This window comes from Magallana gigas, chromosome 2 (assembly GCF_963853765.1).
Source record: "Magallana gigas chromosome 2, xbMagGiga1.1, whole genome shotgun sequence".
Lineage (NCBI taxonomy): Eukaryota > Metazoa > Mollusca > Bivalvia > Ostreida > Ostreidae > Magallana > Magallana gigas.
The window spans coordinates 31,961,039-31,987,700 of record NC_088854.1 but is presented as its reverse complement, the minus strand read 5'-3'; the positions used below and the strand labels follow the sequence as shown (position 1 = coordinate 31,987,700).

The window sequence follows — 26,662 nt, the reverse complement described above, 5'->3', positions numbered from 1 at the left end:
TTGAAGGACAGTTTACTGTTAATGTCGGAGGACAAAATTCTCAGAACGTCACAAAATTGATAATTCCTTTCCTCCTTCAATAATCGCGGACGTGGATTGAACCTGTTAAAACACGGATCAAGAGTTCTACTAATCAAACTTTAAAAAAAAACCGAAAAAACTTTTAAAATAGCATGTTTAATTAGTTTTCATTAAAAACAAAATATTTGATTCATAATTTATTCCGTAAGTAAATTATTTTGTTTCCGATATTCAAAATTTTAAACAATGACACGTTCAGTCTATTTAATGAAGAGGTCAAATATTTGTCTCCTCCACTTCTCTGTGGAGCCTTCATTTAGTCATCAACCAAACTATCACCGAAGTTTGTTCACGAGAATTAGTTTTTTCCTTGTGTTGAGAAGTGTCTTCATGTTGTAACGTTTTTATTCTACCACCAAACAATGGGATGACAATCCTTGAATGTGAATAAATAAATAAAATGATATCAGCCTCTCTGCATTTTCATTGATGCTTTGTATGAAACGTCCATACCGATCAGTCTTTAAATGTTTTTTTTTTTAAATCGATCACATGATGATCTTCGTATATATCCTTCCTTTACTTTCCGATTACTTTAACTGGTACTGCGTTTAGACTTTTACACTGTTGCACCAGGAGTATGAGTATGGGTATCAGTATGAAACTTAACATGATCCGTATTCTTGCACAGTTGTAAGTACTTCTTGCCATTAAATATCAGGAATATCATTGGATTCGCTAAAGAGTTTATTGGCGCCAGAAGTTGAAACATCATAGAAATTTCGTACATCCTGTTGCTGTCAATTTTGATGTGATGGTAGACAACCAAAAAGTTAAATATAAAATAAGGACTCCAACTCAGAATAAATGCTGAAAGAAAACGTATATACGAAATTTAGTATAAGAAACCCCAAAAATACTTAAAGTTTATATACACAGGTCTTAACTTTGTTTAATAAAGAAGAAAAAACTGAAGAAAAGTCAATGGCTTTGGATTATTATTATTATTACATGCATCATTAACCCAATACCTCCAACAATATAATATTGGAATTATACTGTTTTTGTCTGAAGACTATTCCTTTTTTTTTTATTTCTCTTATATTTATTTTTAAAAATTTAACAGCTAGCTGCTGCTTCACTATATATATATAGCAAAATTAATTTGGTTAATCAGTACTTACCAATAACTATACCAAAGGTTATCTTGATTGATTTTATTTTTGCCCGAGAAAAAGTTTTTCGCCCATTTGGCAACGTGGTTGTGTCTTTGATAAGTGTCGTTGCATTGGAATTCGATTTGCAGTCTGTAAGAGTATAACAGAAAATAAATCGCCAGAAAATGGCATGGCATTGAAACATACAGTATTCTGTACAATATAGGAAGGTATAATACCGAGTTGTTTCCATTATACTTTCACGAGAATGTTTGCCGTAGTCTCAATAAAACCGACTCATATTTTAGGATCTAAAATATTTCTTCAACTTACGATTAATAATGGTCGAAATTCTAGGAGTTTCTGAGGAAAACAATGTTATTATATTGACACCCACATATAAGATTCATTTTCATTTTCTTAACCAACCTACAAATTTTTAAAGGATTCGTGAGTCTTGGGGAGATGGTATGGGGTCTAACGTTATTACATATTTACAAACTTTAATCTTGGCTAAAATGTGGTCCTAATTTGGTTCTTGTTTTAGAATGACTAACATAACAAATACAAATTTTATAATGGTGTATAAAAAGTGCTTTGTTAAAATCCACTATAAACTTAATATAAAAAAATTAATCATTTGATTTTTTTGTGTCGTTATTACCAAGTAAATTGTCAATCAACTTGACTAGTGATTGATATTACTAGTATGCTCTCCACCGGCTTTTCCTCTTTAAAAACATGGACCACGCGTCAGCCAACATGAAATCCATATATCATGTTTATTTTATTTATGACAGTTTTAACAATTTGAAAGAAAACCTTGAATAAGTTCACAATATTCGTGACGTCATGTTGCGAAAGGATGAATAGAATGGGGAGTTTTGAATCCTTGTTCTTTTTTCTGAGGAATCGATTCGAGAACCAGAAGATGATATCAGTTGGACAGCACGCGGTTTACAAGCCAAACGACTAACATTTAAAAATCTACAAAAAAAAAACATGAAAAAAATCACTTGCCTGTGTCTGATGGAGTAAACGCAGAATTTTTCCACACTACAACAACGATGATTGTGTAGCAGATGGTGATTATTATAGCAGGTATAACTAACATCAAAACAGCACCAAGTGTAAAGTAGATCTGAAAGTAGATCAGCAACGATTCAAAGTAAATCAAAACCAGTTTTGCATGGCAACAATACATGAAATGAATAAAAATTTATGACAGATTTAAAAAGGATATGTATGCAGGAGCTAATTAAGGTGGGTTTTTTTTTGCACTCGCCAAAGTTGTTGTATTAAACAAAGTCATATATGATAAGAATGATACAGCGAACTACATAGAAGCGTTTAATAGGTGTTAACTCCTGAAATGTTTTTACGTAATGTTTTGACTGACTTTTGTCCAATCAGATCGTAGTAGGGCGGAGTTAAGACAATTATACCGCTCGTGACTTAATTTGATAGAAGGAGAGAGAGAGAGAGAATGGAGTAAATTACAGATGATGCAGATGAGCGGTCTATCTATTAATCAAGGTTTTGTATATCCTATAAATATATATTTTGTGTTTTGAAGTTCTTTCACCGGGGAACAACGATGTCTATATATAGAATATTGGGATGAAGTAATGTAAAACATCGAAAATTGTGCGAATATTTAAGGAACTGCTTTTCATTATAAGTACTCTGGTAGTATTCTAATCAAAGTATGCCGAACTGGTTGTAACATTACTTTGTATAAAAAAAATTCTACATGGTTACTCAGTGTGAAACATTCTTTATCTAAAGACGCTCAGGTCACAGTAAGAATTCGTCCCATATACTTGCAATGTAGCAGCCGCGAAGCGGATCTGCTTCGCGTCGATTTCAACTCTGTTAAAGATAATCTGCAAGGGAAAAACACATTTTTATACACTAGAAACTTTTTAAACATGCATATGTTGTTAAATCCACAAAATAATCCATTTAATGGGTCGTGCCAAAGCATTTTGTTAATATATACACGTTTGAATTTGCCTGCCATTTTGTCGGAAATCGCACTCGGAATGTCTCGGATTTTATCATTAACATGGCGACCGTAAATAGCAAATTTTCAAACGTGATGTTAAAAGTGGCAGTGATTTCGTTGCAAAAACAGTGAATGTGGTTAAATGGGATCATAAAAGAGCAACATTGTAAGTTTTTGAGACTAATTATAGGATTAGGCGAGATACTGTAACAGCTCGATATTTTTTTCTTATTTGCTACGAAGCGAGAATATGGGACGAAATCTATCGTTAAACCGGGTCCGTAGGACATCTGTCAATTTAACGATAGAATATTCTATCTATTCTATATTTTTATTACCCGTATTCTCGGACGCAATGCCAGGAGATTAAGTTGGTCAGTTACGTCATTCTTATACATGTACATGAATGAAGGCATTGTTGTCGACGGCCAAAGAAATTTTCACAATCGTTCTTTAAAATGCTTCTTTAAAATAAAGGATGTGCATGTAATATATAGATCTTAATTTGTTTGCCAGTTTATTACTAACGATGATTTCTTCGTCGGTATAACCTATAGTTTACTCAAATCAATTTTTCACACTTTTTCAAATCAATTTTTCTCACTTTTTAGCTCACCTGAGCTGAAAGCTCAAGTGAGCTATTCTGATCACATTTTGTCCGTCGTCCGTCTGTCCGTCCGTCCGTCTGTCCGTCTGTAAACTTTTTACATTTTGAACTTCTTCTCTAAAACCGCTTATCCAATTTCAACCAAATTTGGCACAAAGCATCCTTATGGGAGGGCGAATATAAATTGCAGAAATAAAAGTCTGATCTGTATTCAAAGCGGAGAAAACTTTGAAACTGTAGAAAAAGGGGGGTGCATTTTTAAAAATCTTCTTTTCAAGAACTACCGAGGCAAATTCAACGTAGTTTAGCATAAATTATCCTTATGGGAAGGAAAATATAAATTGCAAAAATTAAGGGGTAATTTTGTGTCAAATCTGAGTTATTACGAAAATAATTATAAAGGAAAGGCGTGTTTCAATTAGTTTAATTGCTTCGGGTTCGGCATGCGGTAAAATGATTCCATACTTCTAAAACGAGGTTCTTTGTTTAAAGCAGCCATGACATTATACGAAAAAGGGTCGATCTGACTATGATGAATTTGCTTGTTGTGCAACAGTTCGCGTATGAAGGGAAATTTTGAAACATGCAAAATATATTGGTGCCGATTTTGGGAAGTAAATTGAGGCTATATAAATATTTCAATGCGTTGACAGTTTTCACACATGACGTTGGTGTTAGCTTGTTCTGATTTTCGTTTCGTTTTCATTATCTATGCTTTGTAACCTGGAAACTATCGTCTGTATTTCGTGATTTTTACGTATCAAATCAAACAGAGACTTCAGTAAATCAAACAGTTAACTGTTTTCCTGCGCAAATTAGGCAAAATCTGATGTAGGGGTACTGAAATACAATTCATTCTATCGGTAATTCGGCATTATCTTTTGCGTAATGGAAGATTAATGCAATAGCACGGCATTTTTAACCGGGTTTTCCAACGGAAAAATCCGGTTATTAAAATGGTGAAAATGGCGGGCGGCTGCCAAAAGGGTACCCTCATTGTACGGATAACTCCTCCTACAGTTTTCAAGATAGGAAATTGTTCTTTTGCAGATCAATTGTACATATATCAGAAATGTGAATATTGCTAGGATTTTGATTTTTGAATATTTATCGAAAATATACCAGCTTTTGAACTTAGTCATTTTTTGGCAAAATATTGCATGTAGGGTACCCTCATTGTACGGATAACTCCTCCTACAGTTTTCAAGATAGGAAGTTGTTCTTTTGCAGATCAATTGTACATATATCAGAGGTGTGCATATTGCTAGGATTTTGATTTCCGATAATTTGTCGAAAAAAATACCAGCTTTTGAACTTAGTCATTTTTTGGCAAAATATTGCATATAGGGTACCCTCATTGTATGGATAACTCCTCCTACAGTTTTCAAGATAGGAAGTTGTTCTTTTGCAAATCAATTGTACATATATCAGAGGTGTGCATATTGCTAGGATTTTGATTTTCGATATTTTATGAAAAAAATACCAGATTTTGAACTTAGTCATTTTTTGGAAAATGTTGCATATAGGGTACTCCATTTCACTGGATACGGGTTGACATGGATTATGGATACAGTTCACATAAAAGAAAACCCGGTTTGCTATCACATTGACAGCTTTTCACTTGTCTCGAGTTTATTCAGTTTAAATAGAGTTTGATATCGCTGACGGAAATATGTAGGTATATACATGTATATATATGATTCATTTCGAAAAAATAAATTGTGTTCTTTATTTGTTATACATGTAGTGCATGTTTCTTGTGTTTAATTGTTTACAATTTCTATTTACTCACCATATTTGAGTGTTAAGCTTCGAATTGTAAGCAAGATACATAGATTCTCACAATTATATGTTTGTACACAGATCTTAAAAACTAAAGATTAAAAAAGTAAAAAAAATGTCAATATTTATTAAGAAAATTTTCAAAGTCTGTTCTTCCAGAAACCAACTTTAACAACTTATTGTATTGTAAACTTTTTAGCTCACCTGAGGTTGGGGCCACAATGGGGGGTCGAAGTTTAACATAGGAATATATAGAGTAAATCTTTAAAAATCTTCTTCTCAGAAACTAATCAGCCAGGAAAGCTGAAACTTGTGTGAAAGCATCATCAGGTAATGTAGATACAAATTTGTGAAAATCATGACCCCCGGAGGTAGGGTGGGGCCACAATGAAGGATCGAAGTTTTACATAGGAATATATAGAGTAAATCTTTAAAAATCTTCTTCTCAGAAACTAATTGGCAAGGAAAGCTGACACCTGTGTGGAAGCATCCTCATGTAGTGTAGATTCAAAGTTGTGAAAATTATGACCCCCGGGGGTAGGGTGGGTCCACAATGGGGAGGTCGAAGTTTAACATGAATATATAAAGTTAATCTTAAAAAATCTTCTTCTCAGAAACTAATCGGCCAGGAAAGCTGACACTTGTGTGGAAGGATCCTCAGGTAGTGTTGATTCAAAGCTGTGAAAATCATGACCCCTGGGGTACGGTGGGGCTACAATGGGAGGCCGATGTTTTACATAGGAATACACAGAGTAAATCTTTAAAAATCTTCTTCTCAGAAAATAATCAGCCAGGAAAGCTGAAATTTGTGTGAAAGCATCCCCAGGTAGTGTAGATTCAAAGTTGTGAAAATCATGATCCCCAGGGGTAGGGTGGGGCCACAATGGGGGGGTCAAAGTTTAACAAAGGAATATATAGGGTAAATCTTTAAAAATCTTCTCAGAAACTAATCAGCCAGATGATTCTTTATAATTGTTAAGACTTTGGCCCCAGGACAATTCTTTGGCCTCCCGAGAAGGTTCAGAGTTTGATGTACGTTTATATCCCGTATATAATCTATTGTTAAGGATCTTTTTGAGAACTGCAATACTCAACATATGATATGACTATAAAATCATCCTGTTAGAAAAGGGACTAATGATTATAAACATAAGAATATCCAGGGGAAAATGGATTTTATTTATACAGGATGTACATGTATTATTGTACATTGTCCAGATAGTTTGTATTATGACTCCATTAAGCTGATTTTATCATACCTTTTGTTCCTCAGGTGAGCGATGTGGCCCATGGGCCTCTTGTTTCTCTCTCCCTCTCTCCCATTCAAGTCACGAGCGGCAATGTTTTAACTCCGCCCAGCTAAGATCTGATTGGACAAAGGTCAGTCAAAATATTACGTAAAACTTGAATTAAGTTAACGCCTATTAATCGCTCCTACGTAGTTCGCTATAGAGAATGGTCTACCCACTTATGTATTCATTGTATCTAACCTGGCAGGTGAGGTATTTGCCTTTTGAAATTAAAATCTTTTAGGAAAACAATAATTCCAATGGCAAAGACCCTTTTTACTGGATAAATATAAAAAAAAAATCCCTAGGGAAAACGTTCATTTCCTAAAGCAATTTACACTCAGAATTTGAAAATCCGGTCAGAAATGTACCTGAGTGTCCAAATTTAAGTTTCGATTGGAATTACTATTATGGTACAGGAAATAAAATTCCTTTAGGAATAAATAATTAAGAAAACCCTTCAGAATTTTCAAAATGTCCAGAACCTTTGAAATAATAGTTTCTTAGATATAAAGTTTTAAACTTAGATTTTTCAACTGTCTGATGATACATGTAATGAGACACACTGTAATGAATAGATTTTTATATATTACTCTTTAGGTATTGGTTACCAATTGACACATATGCGTCACTGCCATGTTTTGGAAACAGCTACACCAGACGGGTGCAAAAATATCACATTGGCACTGCATGGAATAACTTAATGGCAAAGTGTTAGTTAATAAATGTGACAAGTTCGGTTATGAAATGAATTTTTTAAAATCAAATGCAGTGCGTAAAATTCCTTTTTTTTTTCCCAGATGCGTACAGAATTGTCATTGCAATTACACCAGATATTTTCTGACGTCAATGTACAATGGGAAGAGTTTTTCAAATAGAACATCTCAAATATCGGTTTATGTGCAACGCGTTTCTTGACATCCATAAACTCTGATGAGTAGTCGATATATCATATTCTGGATAGACAACTTCTAGACTATTATATTTTAACTTTAGTGGCATCTCAAAGGAACAACAAATTAATCAAAACCTAGTTACAAGTACCTGACGCGTACGTTTACGACAACAAGGAATTTGGATTGTTTTTAAAATTTGGACCTGTTCCCGATTGAATGACTAACCAAGAAAACGTTTGCCAACCATCTCTTTGAATTACTGAAATCTATATTTGTATGAGAGAGAGAGAGAGAGAGAGAGAGAGAGAGAGAGAGAGAGAGAGAGAGAGAGAGAGAGGAGGTTAGTCCTAAAGGAAATATGCTTTACCTTCCACTGTATAACGTTCATTTCGACGTTTCCACACTGTGGTTGACCATCTTTGTCATTTTGTACTCGAAATAGGACTAAACTCGATATGGAAAATAGAAAAGACAGGCCCCACGACGTTCCAATATACCATCTGCAGCCTTTCAAACCTTAGATAGATGACAAAATAATTAATAATTATCTCGGCAAAGCTATATTAATTATTTGTGGTTCTTTGACGATTAAAACCCCCAAAACATATAAAAGTAGAAATGAACACGATTACGGCAAACCATGGGTGATGGAAATCGCTTAATTCGTTGACCAAAGTTTGAGTTATCTCTCATAATAGGGTCTTGATGCACCTTTATTTGATAACGAGCCAAGTCGATGAAGAATATTAATGTGTATGGCCAAAATTAAAAAAATTGAAAACTTAATTTTAATTATTGATACTATTTCAATGTGTTAGAACAAGTTTTCGATTAGAATTTTTCCATTCTGACCATTAACATACTTCAGACAAAGATTTTTGTATTTGTTCTAAAAACTTATGAGCTTTTCAATGGGATCGAAAATTAGGCCTCGGTCATGTTTTTTGTTTACCATTGTTAATTACACTAGTAAAAGTTCGTTTCCCCTGCCAGTTCGTTACAAATAAACAGTTTCTATTGTTCATCTTGTTTTTCAATCAACATTCAATATCTAACTAAAAATGGTTTAATTTACAAAACAAATTAAGCTCTGTATTTCTTAGAAGACGACGCTCATTTTTTTTCAAATACCTAAATAACATTGAAATAGAAAAAAAATCAATAAAAAATTGAAAATATTCAGTTAGATCGCAAAAAAAAATGCTTACACTACAATTATACGTGAACACATAGGTACCTCTTGAAAAAGATTGCATCGGTCGCGCAACACTGTTGCATCTGTCTAAACTCAGAACGACAATGGCATAATTAGAGCTGTAGGTGGCAACCAATGCAAAATACTTAACAATCTTGCACATGGCGTTACCGGCATACCAGTGTCCTGCTTGATGCCAAAACAAATCACTGAGAACCAGGAAGAATGCAACAGAGAGATCTAAAAAGAAAGATTTATCATATTAAATATTAATTTAATATGGGTTAAGAAAGCAAGCAAAACCGCGTAGTATTTTCTTAAATACAGGTACACGTAACTGAAGGGGGGTTGGGTAGTCGCAGCCTGAAAATTTACATCGTTAAATTTGGGTTACGGGTGATAACTATAATAATATATTTCTTCATAATGAAGAAACCTAGTATATAACATGATGAAATAGGCATAAAATCATCAATAAGATAATTATATCAACAAGATATTATGCGAGACAACCAGCTTATAATGAAGAAACAACAGCATATGCAAAAGCAAACAAATGAACAACTGAAATGCATACACTGCAAAAATATTTTCTTGTTGTGAAATTACCAAAGTATGTTATGAAAAGACACACATCTTATTATGAAAGAGCAATTGCATGGACTGCAAAAATACTATTTTGCTATGAATCAAAACACAATAGTAATTTACCTTAATGGCGTGCATTACGCCTGTTTTTCTACTCTTTCAAGAAAGATACAGACAAAGAGAGAAACATTATTTTAAACCCAGTGGTCAAAGGCCAAGGTCGTTACATGACTTTTCTTGCTTTTGGCCACGGGAGCAGCCATTCTATTTGTGGTGGTGTTACATGTAGAAAGTGCACATGGGAAAATGAGACGTCCCTTTTCATGTCTCGATAGAATGTTTCTGGCTTTAGGTCTCATTAATTAGATATCTTGAAATTGTCAATGTCCAATCAATGTGATGTTTTAAAAAACATGTATTTTTCCCAATTTTACAAGATAATTATCCGACATTGTAGTCATTTTGTTTGACTATAATTAATGATCCCTATTCGTCATGAGTATGAGTTTCCGGATGACCGATACATGTGCCATAAAAACACAATCAATATGAGATACTAGTATAGATTTACTGAAATGCTAATGCTTTTGAAATGGTTTCGAATAGTTTGCGGCTGATTTGAGGCTTTGCATCAATATTATCTTGTCATCAGTATTGTAGGCAAGATGCAAATAACCTATTGCTCATATATTGAAAAGGGAAGAATTTTATTGACATGGACATTTTACAGACTGTGTGAGCGTCTCGTATGTAAAACTCTTGTTACGATTTCATTCTAAAGACACTCAACTTTTGCCTCCTCATCTAAAAGCGCTTGGCGAAAGAAGGCTTCCTAACCGGTTTTTTTTTTTAAAAAGACGTCCTGTCTTAAATCTTACGCTTGGTCCCCGCGCACTCGTCAGTCGAAGCCTGTTGCAACATGTTAACACATTTTATAAATAAAATTCTTTCTTTCGACAACAGTTTCCTCATTCATACACTAACCACAATGAAACGAAACAACTTGGAGCTTGAAGACGATTGTGCTAGTGTAAGGGTCCGGTCTCACACAGCCGGCTGTTAATTAGTTTTCATATTCATAGCCAGGTGAACAATGTTCCATATGCTAATATTTTGCATATGGTGTATGAGTCTTGTGAAATAATAGACATTGAAATTCACGTCCGTTTGCAATTCAAGTATAAAAATTTTTTTTAGATTAAACAAAGTTTAATAGTTAATAGTAGAATATTTTGAAAACAGGTGCATTGGGGAGTAATCAAATGATTGATGAATTAAGCCTGTTTAAAAGCGGTTTCTGTGAAGGTTTCTTTCTTTTCCGATTTCTTTACATGCAAGAATTCTTAGAAGGTAATCAATATCTTCACACGGCCATACTTGTCTTTCAGATTTTTTTTTCGGGTCAGATGAGACGAATCGTGTTGTCGTTTGGTTTTCTATTTTCTGACACACAATCTTCTTGATATATGTAAATGAAAACATCCGTGAAAAAGCTGTAAATACCAATTATATTACTAGGTCGCGGAGATCCCCAAGTGTTCTTAGATGCCAAACCATTTCTCTGGAGGGCGCGCAGATTACGCCTTTGAAACGAATTGCATGTACACAGGCACCATGACATTATTCTCCAAAGAAATCTCTGTTCTCAAATCCAACGCAAACTGATGTATCGATTTGTTAACTTTGTTCTGTAATAAAACTGCAATCTTCTGACTCGAAGAAAATTTAAAGGTATATAAACGTTTCATGATAAGTTTAACGTGGTTTTCAAGGCATTCGGATATCTATTCATCGTATATCAAAAATATCACCCGAACATGAATTAATGCATTAAGGATGATACATGTATGCGTACATGTGCACATATAATAGCTTATAACACAATCCTTGTCCTTAACCCAGCAGAAAAAATCTAGCAATCAAATCAATTACTAGTTGTACATGTATTTGAATTCTGGTGTATAATATGAACTAGTAATTGCTGACTTTACATGTCCGTCTTAATTATTGTAATTTTACTTCTTACCTGCGCACGCAGTGTTTGCAAACAGTATGTCCATGCGCGTCTTAGATCCCCTTTTCCGGAATATAAGTGTCAGGACACATATGTTTCCGGCGACCATGAGAGGGAAAATGGTAGCTAAGAATGCTACAGATGGAGTCTGAAAAAAAAGGATAAAACAGAAAGTGAACCTAAAGTCTGTATAATAATTCATGTTTGTCTATGATAAATGACATAAACAAACTGTTGTAGATATTATTCTCTCTTTTTCCTTCCCTAACATTCTTAAAAAAAACATTATTGTCCCACGATATGAGACGTTTGCAATTAAGTTTAATGCTTAGTGTCTTCTTCCGAACATTCTAGTGCGATTATTTCCCTATATTAAGGTGATTTATGGCTAAAGATTAAGGATGCTCCGCTGATATACTCCGTCCGTTAGTAAAGTTCAAAAACTTATTTCGTCTCGAAAATAGTTATTTTCATGCTATAAAACATAATTTTCCTCGCATTAGGCTTTTTAATTCTAATGTTGGAAAAGTATTAGTTTATTTCGATTCAAAGTCGCATAATTATCTAATTTTTGTCAGTAGAATTTCCATCGAAGGTCGAATCTTTTGTTGTGAGAATCGAAGGAAAAGTTGTTCGGCCCAAAAGAAAAGCATTATTTCAATGCCTATGGTTGTTTGTTCATCATTCTATGTAAACATGTTGTATAATTTTTTTTTTAAACTACAATAATTAGTTTTATCCCAAACACTATTTCAGATTAACTACAAACGGCTGGAAGGCTCTGATATGGTTCTTTCGAATAATTATGTTAAACTCATGCAAGTTTAAATTTAAATGCATGAAAGAGAAAATTCGGTGCCAAATTGTCAAATTTATGAGTATTAACTAAGGTTAACAAGGGAAAAAAATCAAATCTTACATAAAGCTAATTAGTTCCTCCCTCTTCAAAAAAAATAAAGCAGAGATAAAGATTATTATTTCAGACAATACCCCAACTCCTATTAAACCAAAGTTTTTACGGTTCAGAACAATTTATTTAGTTAGCCTCATTTTGCAAAATACAGAAACTCTCATGTTGTAGCTCTGAATGAAATTCTGCTGAACTTGATGGAACCACTGTTGGATCCTTCAGGTTTGCAGAGAGTGGATTTGACAGCCATTTTTCTCACAGCAAACACTTTGCTTAAATTCATATAATTTACATATAAAAATGTGAATTAACATGGAGCCCCCACCCCCCAACTTTTTGGGAGCGTGTAAAGAAAAATTGGTCATAGGTTAAAGTAAAATAAATGATGATTTGTAACACTAATCCTCATCCCTCCTCCCCCCACGGATTAGGATTTTCATGAATTTGAGAAGTTTTTGCTGTTCTTGTCAATAATTAATATTGTGATGAGTCTTTCCCGTTTCAAAAACGTTGCTAAGTGCCTGTTTGAGAAATGTCAAGTTTCCTATCCATCTTAATTGTTTTTCAAGGATACCAGCGGACAACACATAATCTGTGAGAGATGTAAGTACTTAAAATTAGAGGTTCAATTTAAAGGTTCAAAGGAAAACTACTTTATAAGATACGTTAGCTCCAAGTTAAAATGTTCTTCAGGAACAAATGGACCACACAGAATCTCTTAAAAACTTGCAGAATGAAATAACTAGTAGGTATGTAGGTACAAAAGAATTTCAAGGCTAAGCAGCAATGAGATGTGTTACCTTCAAAAGACAGAAGATTGTATTAATTTCTCTCGATCGTGTACATTAATTAATTGAATTCACAACGATCTTAAAGCCGTATTAAAAAAAAAAAATTAATGTGTATGCCTTTTAAGAATGATATCGAAAATTGCATCTTGCTTTATCAATTATATAAATCTGCTTAATTGCCAGAATTTTCTATCTATTCTTCGCTTCTGGCGAATCATAATCAAGTTCATTAATAATAGGCATCATCGAACGTAAAATGGACATAAATTTTACAAATCCTCTGAATTATTGATATTCTCCAGATTTTGGTTACGTTTATCTGGTGATTCCATGCATAAACATATTGATTAACTACATGAAATCGCCCCTATTGACAGATTTGGGAATTAATGGCGGGACTCTTTCATATCCGCGATCATATTCGAAAATATGTCCGTTCAAGGGAAAATTTGAAATCCTTTTCTGTCATTTGCCGTAACGATGTGATATTTCTCATTTTAAAGTAGTCCGAGTATCGCACTACGTCATAATACGGATTTTACAATATTGGTTCGACTTTTACAAAGCGTTTTAGATACCCGGTATTGATTTTGCACTACATCGCTGTTGTAAACAATGGCAATAATAAGCAATTAGAACGGTAATATATGTATTCTATGAGAGACAGAAATGATTTATGTTGAGAAACTCGATTCTGTTAAAGTAATTAAAAATGAAAAACGAAGTTTCTGATTAACCAGGATCTCAGGTATGCTTATATCTTCTTTGTTTTGATGCCCCCCCCCCCCGAAATTTTCTTTTTCTTTTACTAGAACCGGTGTAAATTTAGAGACAAAAGCTATTTCGAATTTATTCAATCGTCAATAAATTAATGTTTAAATGATATCTAACATTGTTGACAGATCTAGGCAGAAAACTGTAGCAAAATGTGATTTTTGCGAATTTTTTCGTCAGGGTCTACTTGGTTTAGAGCTTATAGCGTGAAAAGTAATCCGTCAACATATAATTCATTTTACCAAATCTTTTTTCTAAGATGTCAATCTATAGACTAAACACCATGAATTTAAGTTTGAGTCCATAAAATAGTAAAAAAAAATTACCAAACGCGATACTAGCATTACATTTTTTGTATTCTATTTTGATACATCAGGCAATAAAGCGTACTTACTTACAAAAATTTGCGCAAAATTATTGATGAGATATGGCTTAAATAAATCTTTATACTCTATTTTGTATGTTCAGTTCTAATTTTCCCAAAATTGGTTATTATTTTTAGGAACAACGGACGTCTGGCAAATTTCATAATTGTCAATAATTTTCGCAAGGGGGTACACCCGTCTGAGAGGTGATAACAAACAAACTAGCATGTAAACATGCATATTTTCTTTTGTATATGTATTGCTAGAATGTATATTTATCATTTAAAGCTAAGCTTTTAATGATTGAGCCCATTTAGTGCCGAGTATAGGACTACCTTAATGGTCCTTCTGACGAATAACTTTAACAATAAAAATATTTATTATGACTTATTACAGGGTATGTCTGAAGGTCAGTAAGACGCAGTCACTGCATCGAGCTGTTTTGTTTTATATATGTTCATTTAGCTGTACTTCAAAATTCTTTTAAATTGAAACTCTTCAGCATCCATTTTTCCGCTATGTATTCTTTCTATTAGTATTTAGTAGGTGGAAGCAAAGCTGTATTAACAATTTACATGTACAATGCACATGTACATGCGAATAGCAGGCGTGTGGATCTGTGTTTATATTGTATTGTTTTTACCCTTTGATAAATATCAAAATTTTGATCGCTTTTGCTCGGGAATCGTTTTATAATCGTTTCCCCACTTGTCTTGTAAAAATCAAAATTACACGATATAATTATATTTTTCAAGGTTTTAACTAAGGTCTTGTATATCACACGCAACAGAAGACGTTGAACGTCACATGCCTTGTTTATGTTTGATAGGCTGTTTGTGGTGTTGGGAATCACAAAAAATGGTTTGAATATTAACACCGGTCATTGTAAAATATTATAGTATCACAAATTCCAAAATGATAGGACGCCACGTCAATCATCACTTACTAAAATATCTCTTGATGAGATGTTTACTCCTGTGTGACAGAATCTTCTACATCTCAAGTGGTGTGTGAACAAAATGAAAATACTGATAAGAGAGAGAGAGAGAGAGAGAGAGAGAGAGAGAGAGAGAGAGAGAGAGAGAGAGAGAGAGAGAATTTCTTATAAACGAATAAACGAGCTACACAAGAGTATTTATTTCAAAGCAATCAAAGAACCAAAGCGATCGCTGTCTAATTTCCTTGTAAGTTCTCCGTCTAAATTGTGCAATTGTGCATCGCTTAATCTGTTTTGATGTTAAATGATGAAAGATGGCGATATTTATACCCCCTCTTGATTTACCAATAACCCCAAAATGATTCAAAAGAAAGCAGCTCGAATAGTAAACATTATCTGATGAAGATGTGAGAAAAATTGAAATCAATTTCTGATATTGTTTTGTAGAAATTCTAGTAACGATTAGAAACTTTATAATCTTTTTATATCTTTATCAGATTTCCGATGTAATGAAAAAAGGATTCAAGAGAAGTCTAACATTACATTGCACACAGAACTCATATTTTAAGTGAATTTTGCTTGGATTTATATAATATCAAAAAGATGTCCAGAACTAAAAATAGTTAAGAATTGCAAACGGAAGAACAAAAAATGCTTTATTTGTTTAAAAAAAAAGTTCTTTAGTTTTTACTTGTTTTATTTCAAAATTATAGTTCAGGCAAAATAAAATATGCTTTTAATCGTGCACACAGCAAAAAAAACCCTCCTAAGAATGTTCAAAAGCAATACCTATATCTGTACTCTTACACTTAATTTCTACAAAATTTGACTACTTTGTAAACGTTTGGTCAACGATTTTCTGCATTGCATTGTCATCATTTGTATAATATGCCATAATTTTTACAAGTCTTAATTTGCCAGCCAATATTTCTAAAGTGTACTTAATGATTTCTACTGTCATTATATTGAAAGTGAACGATAATGTTTCTTTGTCTGAGGGAGGTTGAATGGTCAACTTATAATTCATCAAATCTGTTTTAAACTTTTTAACACGATGTGTTTGGTCATTAACTATAAATATACCCCCACAAACAAAGTTTGGGATGGGGTGTTTATGAATCATCTTGTCTGCCCGTCTGTCGATCAGTGCAGTTATAAAAAAGAAACATTGAAAGATTTTACATCACACACAGATTGCTGATGACCTGAAGGTGTGTCATGATTTTGATCCAAAATCCTTTGGCATGCTCCAAGTCACCGGAAGGAAAAGTTGCATAATACGTGTCCAGCCTATACTTTTTCATGGAGAAACATTTGAAGTTTCTACTTCACACAGAGATTGCTTACTACCCGGTGGTGTGATTTGATTCAAGGTCATTTGGGCAAGTTTAGAGTCACTGGGAGGAACAGTGCATTATTCGTGTGTGGTTTATTCCTTTCTTATGGAGATACATTTGAAGTTTCTACTTCACACGAAGATTGCTTGACCTACCAAAGACCTGAGGTTGTGTCTTGAGAGTTTGGCCAAAGGCTATTTAGACACCCTCAGGGTCATTGTAAAAAATGCAAATTTCTGCCTAGGCCATATCTTGTAATGGAATGGAATGTAATGGAATATGATTAGCACATTAAATTTGTCACACAGATTGCCTATGATCTGCAAATATGTCCTGAGCAAGAACTTTGGTCATTTGTGCAAGTTCAAGGTCACTATAAGAAATGGTTCCTCCATTACTTTACTGAGAGAGGGGAGTATCGATTATCGATAAGTAGCTCATCTTGTCTGGGAGAAGGGAGTATCGATTATCGATTAGTAGTTAATCTTGTCTGAGAGAGGGGAGTATCGACTCGGAACATTGGTCCGACCGACTTTTAACATCGCAGAAGTATAAAGCCCCCCCCAAAAAAATTATAAATGCACAGTAATCTGTCTGTCTGATTGCATCACGGTGTAACATTACATGTAACCTACTTTTGAGCAATCTTCATCCGAGTAGAAAAATCCATTTGCATGTTCAATGTTTTTTTTCCCCCATTATTATCATTATCATGATAATCAAGCAGATGACGCATTAATAAACTGCTTGAATCAATGAGCTTTGTTCGTTGTCAAGTGAATTCAAAGCGCTCATAAGTTTTCATCAAAATGTCACTTTATCTGTAGCAGCTTGTGTTCGACTTTTTCTTACGGAATGGTAAAATAACTCTAACCTAGTGTGTTAGATCATTGAAAATCGTATAATCAGTCGATACATTGAGTACATTAAGAATTCCCTTGCGACAGAGGAGGTCGTCTTGTTTTCGAATGAAAGGAATACAATATGATTGAAGAGTGCTGGAATTGACAATGCCTTTAGACAAATTATATACAACCCGGTGTATTATAAAAGTAAAAGACGCCGGTATTCTCAAGAGCTCATTAAATTGATTACGATGAAGCGAGGAAGTAGAAATAATCTGTCAATAGCTAATACGTTTACCAATTCATCCAAATCTCCAACTTGATAAAAGAAAAGGCTTTCAAAAGCACAACATACAAATGTTATTCCCCTCCTTTTTGCGTTATTAATATCTTCGTAGATATCACACAGTACATTTATGTGTGGATTAAATTTGCATGCCTTAGTTTCTGATGATATATAATTCTTGGTTTCCTGCATGTTTATTTGGAATCAATATCACGACCGCATAATAAATTGTACACATCTTTAATGTGTACAATTTATTATTTGGAATCAATATCACGACCGCATAATAAATTTTACACATCTTTAATGTGTACAATTTATTATGCGGTCGTGATATTGATTCCAATATTGATCATGATTTTGGTCAAAAATTATTTTTCCGATTTTAACATTTACAATGCTTCAGAAAGGCATTTTTAATAGGCAACCGAAAGAGTCTCATTTGTTGAGTTATAAGCGAGTTACAGAGCTTGAAATTATTCGCTATGTAAACAAAGCGTTTGTTTACATTTTAAACGTTGAAGTAAAAATTTCAGTTTTAAACCTAAAACGAATGTGGTAAACGTTAGGAACTGTATATCTATGCTTAAAATAAATAAAAAGATAGACAAATACGCTGGAAAAAGATTTTTTACTGTATCTTGCTTATAACTCTACTAATGACTCTCAAATTTAATTTGATCATAAGAAATGCATTTCTAAAGCACTGTAAATAATAAAAACATAAAAATAGAATTTGACCAAAATCGTGACCATGCCCCTTTAAGCTACCCGTAAATGCTTGAGTTTGGTTCAGGTATTTCAAAAATAACACACGGTTAACTGACTTACAATATCTTCACATTTTATCACAATGGGCCGATTAGTGCCAAATTATTTTCAAAATGAATTATGGATCTATTTGAAATGATTCATCGCGGCACTTCCAGTTGGAATAATAAGACAATTGGTTTTGAATATTATGATCGATTGCGTGGTCAACGGGACTTAGTCGTTCATGTTTATGGTACACACATGGTTATCTTTGTCAAATGACTGAGACGTCACAAAGATGTCTGAAGATTAAGATAATATAGTTTGATTTTTAATGAAACATGTACTAATATGCCCAATAATCTGTTCAAGCTGTTTCACAACGTTTTCTAACGGTAGTTTTATGTCGTAAAACATCTTTTTAGCAAGTTTTACAAGGTGATTGGATAATTTTAGATAGTAAATCCTCCGATTTTTCGCATACATGTTTTCTTGACGAAATAAATATATTCATTTAGGCTACATATAACCTGCGATGAGAAGTCTGTCCGTCCGTTCGTATGTGAATTTCAACATTTTTTCCCTTCCTCTCTAGAAATTTTAAGCCAATTTCAACATACATTGCTGCAAAGATTTTATTTATGAAGGAATTTTATAAGTTCTCAATAGAAGGGCCACGCCGTTTTCTTTTGGAAAAGGAAAATTATTTTAATTCATAAAGCATCCTTTTACACACCTTTAGTCAGAGGTCGATTCGTCGATTATTTATTTATTTATTCATATTTTTGCTATACTAGCTAGTATTGACTGTCATTTAAGAGAATAAAACAGTCCAGAAAAATGGCAACCTCTGTTGGAATCACTTTCGGTATTTAATCTTTTTTTGTGTCATCGGCTATCTGTCTTGTCTTCTGTTTTGTGTCATCAACAATCTAATCTTTTTTGTGTCATCGGCTATCTGTCTTGTCTTCTGTTTTGTGTCATCAACAATCTGTCTTCTGTTGATATTATTTTATCCAGTAAGCTAGAATGTTTGGATAAAAATTTGATTAAATCTTTAATTCAGATCGATTTTATCAAAGAATTTGTAAATATTTATTCACCAAATGGTTAAGATAAAAGGTTTCAAGAGGTGGATGGGGTTGGGAGAAGCATTCGTGTTTTTTTTGTGTGTGTTTTTTTGCATATGTGCAACTGTTATGTAAACAAACTCAATCGCTTTGCTGGAATGTCCTGTGTAACTTTCAAATGAACTAAGATCTTTCTAGAACTTTTCTAAAATATTCAACCTGCTCCTTGAGATACGCAAGTTTTGGTTAAGTTTGTAAGAACAATATAATATTGCTAAAGTAAAGTATAAGGTCCGTTATAGACGAGGCTGTTGTGTTAAAAGATGTATTGCAGGTGTCTTTGGTTTAACTGAAACTGACAAGAAATATAAATAAAAATGTTTTGCCAGAACCTCTCGAGCTCTTACTTATTATTTGTAGTCAATGATGCATATCAAATTAACCCGGATTTCCTCTGAAGTGTTCCAAATACATTTATTCTGAAAATATTTCCGTTTGCTGAATTAAACCGTCTAAACTGCCAGGGAATATTTTTGCGATATAATATTGTGTAGTATGATCAATGTATAAGTTTTGAGAAATGTTTTTTTAAGTGTTTGTAATTAGCATAGACATAACGAGATACATGTAATCAGTCTTTAAAACGGCTTTTAACGGTCAATTGACAGTCGTTATAACGAGTTCATTAGTCGTAATCACGACTTTTTAAAGTCGTACACATGTAAAAGTAAAATATAAGTATTCAAAATACTGTAAAACAGTTTGAGAATTGTAAACCATCTCTGCTGCCTTCTCAGGACAACAATGACAGGAGATGCAAATGACAACATTTCTACGTTGTACACTTTAACAATAGAAAAAGATGCGGATAGAACATTTAATTCGATTAGAAAAAGGTTTTTTTCAAGCGTACTGTTGTTGAATGAGTTATCAGTACTTTTAATTCAAAATTATAAATAGGAAAAGTCATTTTATTTACCTTTACTTAGTGTTCTTGCGTAAGATTATAACTGGCACATTTATACCAAGATTTCATTCAGGTTTATTTAAAATATTTTATTCAAAGATTTTCCTCAAATGGTTTTCTAAACCACCGACATTTATGTATGCATCTAAGTAGTTTTTTTTAAACTGATGTTTATAGAGTAAACATTATATTGCAGTATTTAGTAAAAAAAAAATAACTTGCATGCATGTTGGGGACAATATATATATATATATATATATATATATATATATATATATATATATATATATATATATATATATATATATATATATATATATATATATATATATATATATATATATAAAAAGAAAAAATATTAAGGTACTCACTGGGTCGTACTTTTCAGCGGTATTATTAGTATCTTTTCCATCCAGGATCTGTAGGCTGTTGTTATGCAGAGAGCTGTTGATAAAAGTGTTCACGATAGATAAATCCCCAAATGTTCCATTCATTTTTACAGAGGGGGAAAAAAAGAACTCCGGTGTTTAAGAAAAAATGTTTCGTAAAATAAACTGAATGCGAGGACGATTTTTTTTCAAACCAATTTCTGAAAGGATGTTGGGTTAACTTAAAAGAAGAAACGGCAATAGCGGCACCGCTCACAGTAACGGCGCTCACTGTAACGAGCTATACAGCTTCTCCAATAGATCAGTAGAGGCATGACTTTGTCATCTTTTTATATACTTCGCAGCGCACTGAACCTGAGAGAAGAAGATCATAGGAGAGAACAACACTCTATCATAATGCAGTTTCGTAAAGTTGAATAATAAGGGGATTTACATAATTAAAAAGTCATTTTCTAAAACTGCATCCTCCTACTTAAGCAGCATGGAGTACGAAACAAGCTGCATTTTCACCGCTTTCGTAATTTTGTGCATTGACGTAACCGTTCAATAACTGATCGCTTGTGAACATTATAAAAGCCTTACTACAACTAGTATGGTTTCATTTGGTCTTCAAAGCTTAAATCGAGGTTTCACACCCAGATGCAGGCTTTCAAAATATATCCCAAATTTATGAACACTTATAATTAATCTATTTTAATAGAATTATTTATTTTTGCATTAATTTGACCAACTTACGTGTAACAGAAATTTTCAAATAATCATTTTTAAGTTGTCGTGAATGAAAATGAATGGTGTCAGTTTTTTTTAACAAAGATATTCTTACACATACAATTAGTTCATTTGATCAGAATAAAACCAATGTTTCCTTTGTCGATTCTGAAGACTCACACCATCAACATTATACAAATTTAGTTAACTTTTATTCAGAATTTTCTTATACAATGCGTTCACATGCAGTCGCAAGTTGATGGCGCAATCGCTGAACGTACATCCGAAATCATTAGAAATATTTTAATCCGGCATCCGAGATGACAATAAAACAAGAGAAAAAAAAGGGACGAATTAATGAGACAAATATTTTGCTACACATGTAATCTATGAACCTTTCGTTCTGCTTCACCAACATTGCAGAATGCGTGGCAGAGATCTAGAGCTCGTGTAGCAAAATAGGACAGATGTGTTGTAGTTCACGTGCCACCCGCGATAATTAAACAGCATCTGCTAAAAATACAAGGCCGCGACTTGCACGGTAAAGTTTTGAACGAACGCTTAGGAGATGAGAATGAAATGCTCCTTATTAATAAGTGATTAATAAAGTAATTATTTTTTATTTAAATGAATTAAGCTGTGTTGGTATCGTTGAACATGTGAACTCTCATACATGTAAATATATACTTTTATATACATGTGTGCTAATAGTATATTTAACCTTAATTTATCAAATCTATTTAGCTAATGATGTACATGTGTAAATGTACTCGTCGAGGGCATCGCGTGTTTTGAATAGATTTATATATATTTCTCATTAAAGAGATTTCCCTGATAAAGTTTCTGGCACTATATTTTAATTAAGTCGCGAATGCGCAGTAAATAAAACGTTTTATGGCTTTTCCATTCATTTCCCTGAAACATAGCGATGATATATACAAAAATATCTTTAATTCAAATATAAACATCAAAGTAAATATTGATTTAAGAATTTAATGCTTATTTTTAGATACCGTTTGTCTTGTAACACAGCAGGCCGTGCAGACAAATTATTATATTCATTTTGTCTGCAAGGGCTTGTGTGTTATAGGACCGACGATATCCAAAACTAAGCATTTAATGATATGCTTATATAGTTACCGAGAAACGTAGAGGTGGAATTAAATGCCTGTTATATGCGACAGTTGGATTGCTAGCAGGTACTATGTTGTACATGTAATGTTGTACCGAATTTCGATCTAGTACGTCAATATTTCAATAACAATAAATTGTGCTCGCAGGACCTACAAAGAGCATACTTTATGAACGATTTCCTCCAAAATGACACCACTTTTACATACTGTAAAAGTGAAAACTCACGCGTGGAGGAAATTTACACTACTTGCATGGTAAGCTTTAAACCGCTTTAAAATACCCACGCGCGTATGGTAAAAATATCAACACGAGAGCGATAAATAACCCATCCGCGTATTTAATACCCGCGCGTATCGTTTGACAATAGAAAACGCATAATTAACCAGCAACGTAAATAACCACTTTAATAATCATTTAAACAATTGACATGACATGTTCGACATGACATGTTCCAGTTTGTATTCTACACTAGAGAAGTACTACACGTAGATTTGGGAAGATGTCAGTAAATAGGTAGTTAAAAAATATCTTTTGAAATATTAAAAAAAAACATGTTTCTGCAAGAGTCGTTATTCTTCATATTATATCCCTTATTCATGTATCAGGGAAAAGAAAATCGCTTGGAAAAGAAAACGTATATTATTCATTATATCGTAATGTAAACGCAGCAATACTCAGTACTCTATTAAAGTTAAATCAATTCATTTCTTTAGCTAGACTAAGTGTTGAAATCCGTGCTAAAATAAAAGCTCTAACGCGTACATTTAAAGCCAATAATAAAAGGGAAGGGATTAATTAAAAAAAAATGGCCAAGGGGTGGCTATTCTTTATAGTAATGAAAGCGATCATGTTCCAGTAATTAAAGCAACTCTCTCTCTCTCTCTCTCTCTCTCTCTCTCTCTCTCTCTCTCTCTCTCTCTCTCTCTCTCTTTCTGTATTAAATGAAAACCCGAAAACGAAAAACACAATTAATATTCCCACATACATGCACTCTAGACTCTACACTCTAGAGAAAACCTTAAGCTTAAGGACCAAGTCTCTCTTAGAAAACCCACAAGATCATTTATCGCTTCTGTCCCTGTGCAAATTGAAATTAATCTTACATTATGTACCATCTTCGGTCATCTCTCCATTTCCTTAGGGTTGAGTGTTAAGCCATATGCATAAAAATTTGCGACCATCTTTGCGATGATTAACAGTAATAAAACTCGCAATAGATATCTATTTGCTCGGTTCGAAAATGAGATTGATACGATCTCCTTGGACCAATGATGTCTAGAAATGTTCATCCAGAATGCTTATTTAAATTAGATTTTAAAACCTACATGGATTTGATAATTGTTTGTAATACAACATAATGTATAATGGTAAAGAAAGAAATGGATTTCAAAATAGTTGGACAAATGGCTTTAGCTATGTATGCTACTACATTAATACATCATATTACTTATATAAAAGTTTCTTATCGACGTTACTCTAAATTATTAATTATATTGAACAAAAGACACGCAGCAACTTCTATGATTAATTGTTTCTTGAATTGCTTTGCAATGTCAATGAATTCCGTGCCGACATAGGAAGGAAATTGGACCTTGATCTCAACTGATACACTATAAAAAAAATAAATGGCCGTAGAACTCATCCAGTGAAGCTGGTTATATATGAATAACACATAAAACAAAATGAGAACTTGTTTGTTGAATTGTTATCAAATAAAAGAGAGTATCAATATTTTATTCTTTTAACCATTAATAAAAACCACCTCAATTGAAGTTCTATGTTGACCCCACGTTCACGTGCATGCTGCATACAAAAAAGGATTTTGACTGAATATCTAACACTTTGTATCGCAGAGCAATCATACATGTCATTGAAATTGGTTTCGAACACAAAATTACACTTTATTATTTTTTTTTTGTCATGAGACTTTTAAAATCTCCAAATGCTGAAGAGTTCCGCAAGAGTCAGAAGAGTAAATGGCGAAAATGCGACAATGCGATTGCGAAGAAACAATATTGAAACCGTTCATTAGCCTTCGCATTGTTGCACTTTGCATCTTCTTCCGAAAGGCAAATTTGGTCACATCGGAACCAATACTACGTGTGCTAAATGTACACGCATGCGTCAGAATAGACCTGTTATAAAAAGAACGACCCAACCCAGTAGAGCCTCTTTTGTATACATGACATGTTAACGATGCAATCTTTACATTAGACTTCAGATTAGGGTAATGAGTCCTAATGACACACTGTTGTGTGCCATGATTCAATTTTTGGTCATGATTTGGACATGCAGAAAGGTAGGACGGACAAGACAGACAGATAAAAAAACAAAGAGAGGGATAAAAAGATAAAATTATTTTATTATGAAATCACCCATTTTTTTCCCAAAACGTGTGCTTAATTTCATCTCTGCTGCTCTGTATATAGTATTACATGTATCAGAGTGTAATTTCGTATTTAAATTAAGCAGTTACAAAGTCCATAAATTGAAAATGATACGTTACAGGAAGATACAATAAAATTTAATGTATTTTTTATTGTTCAATCATAATAAAAAATCGAATAGAATATCATGATATTTAGAATAACTATTGTTAAGTAATGGCACTTATTTGCCTAGGCCTAGTAAAATTCGCCGCTGTCATCAGAGGGATAGTGTAGCAACCATGACATGACATATCACGTTATTAAAAGCTTTTATTTTTTGTATTTTTTTTTGTGTCGTTAAACATATCCATAAATTCATGATAAATTTGGATTGTTTTAAAAGAACCAACTGAAGATCAATACCATTATTCATTTCTAGATTGAGAGTGAACCTGGTTGGAATTTAGTCGTGTGCTGACGTCATTGCTCGATGCAATTCTATCAGAGTACTTTTCAATGTTTCAAACCCCTGAACATCATATTGAAAAAAAAGAAGATTCTTAAAAGGATTGTTTTATCAATGTATATCTTATTATCACCATAAAAAACATGATCCATTTATTTCGACGTTAAATGTGATTGCAGACTTCAGCGACACAAATGTTTCATTAGAGAGTCAAATTTATCTAATAATGATGCCATTGACTAAAAATTACGAATCACGCACAAGGCGAATAGAACTTTCACCAATGAAAAATGATCGAATCGATGCAGAGGTCAAACCCGACTGTCATGAACTCGTGATTGCTACACTTTCCCTCTGATGACAACGGCGAATTTTACTAGGCTAATAAGTGTCATTACTGAACAGAATTGTGAAATGAAGGAGGAAAAAATGACAAAATGAGCCCGGAAGCCATGCCGGAAGCCATGCTGAAATTGAGTTCGCTTTTATATTACAATCTGTAGATTTCTTGTGGAAATTACAATCACCAAAACACAATTTTACATGTCTTCAGGATCTTACGGACCCAATACAATCAAATCCGGTATCTCACGTGCATGACAATTTAGTACATGTAATTTTCAAACACGCACGCGGACGTCTGGTTGTGTGCGTTCCCTCTTTCCTGTAAATTTCAGGGTATGCAATAAAACCTAATGATACGTGTTTCTATTGTATTTTGTGTGAATGTGTCAGAAAGGTTAAACTTGGGTCGTTTAACATGAAAGACCTCAAAGTAGAAAACAGTCTGATGACGGTCACAGAATTTGAACAGAATGGATTAGTCCGACGTAAGATAGTATTTCTCTTGATGAGGCTTGGTGGTCAACGAATTAACCTCCAGGTCTTTATCTTGAACAAATCATTTAGTAAAGAAAAAGGTAAACAGTGTTCCTTTTAAATTTGCTATTTTCCTATTTTTCTATATTATACATGTAGAGGTTTTCTGCTAAAGGAGATCAATA

At 33.3% G+C, this 26,662-nt stretch overlaps 1 protein-coding gene across 2 annotated transcripts; it reads right to left on the bottom strand.

Annotated features, from left to right (window-relative positions):
• Nucleotides 1–205: 205 nt before the first annotated feature.
• LOC105347703 (cardioacceleratory peptide receptor) lies at nucleotides 206–21,479 on the bottom strand. 2 transcript variants are annotated; one of them, XM_034446911.2, is made up of 7 exons: nucleotides 20,964–21,473; nucleotides 11,570–11,705; nucleotides 8,998–9,195; nucleotides 8,128–8,276; nucleotides 2,199–2,319; nucleotides 1,206–1,328; nucleotides 206–891 (listed from the first exon to the last, which is right to left on the bottom strand). In XM_034446911.2, exons 1-7 carry the CDS (start codon nucleotides 21,084–21,086, stop codon nucleotides 641–643), a joined length of 1,101 nt encoding a protein of 366 aa, XP_034302802.2. In that variant the 5' UTR covers nucleotides 21,087–21,473; the 3' UTR covers nucleotides 206–640. The 2 variants fall into 2 exon arrangements, with proteins under 2 accessions (XP_034302802.2, XP_065932251.1); XM_066076179.1 differs by lacking the exons at nucleotides 206–891; nucleotides 1,206–1,328; nucleotides 2,199–2,319 and adding an exon at nucleotides 2,928–3,064 and having other exon boundaries at nucleotides 20,964–21,479.
• Nucleotides 21,480–26,662: the final 5,183 nt, after the last annotated feature.

Bases quoted from the DNA above. Each gene is read 5' to 3' on its own strand.
- LOC105347703 (XM_034446911.2), bottom strand. From the start codon at position 21,086: ATGAATGGAACATTTGGGGATTTATCTATCGTGAACACTTTTATCAAC. The intron at 9,196-11,569 runs GTAAGAAGTAAA...CTTTCTTTTTAG, and splicing joins TGCAAACACTGCGTGCGCAG to ATCTCTCTGTTGCATTCTTC. The intron at 1,329-2,198 runs GCAAGTGATTTT...ATACTCTTACAG, and splicing joins GTTTACTCCATCAGACACAG to ACTGCAAATCGAATTCCAAT.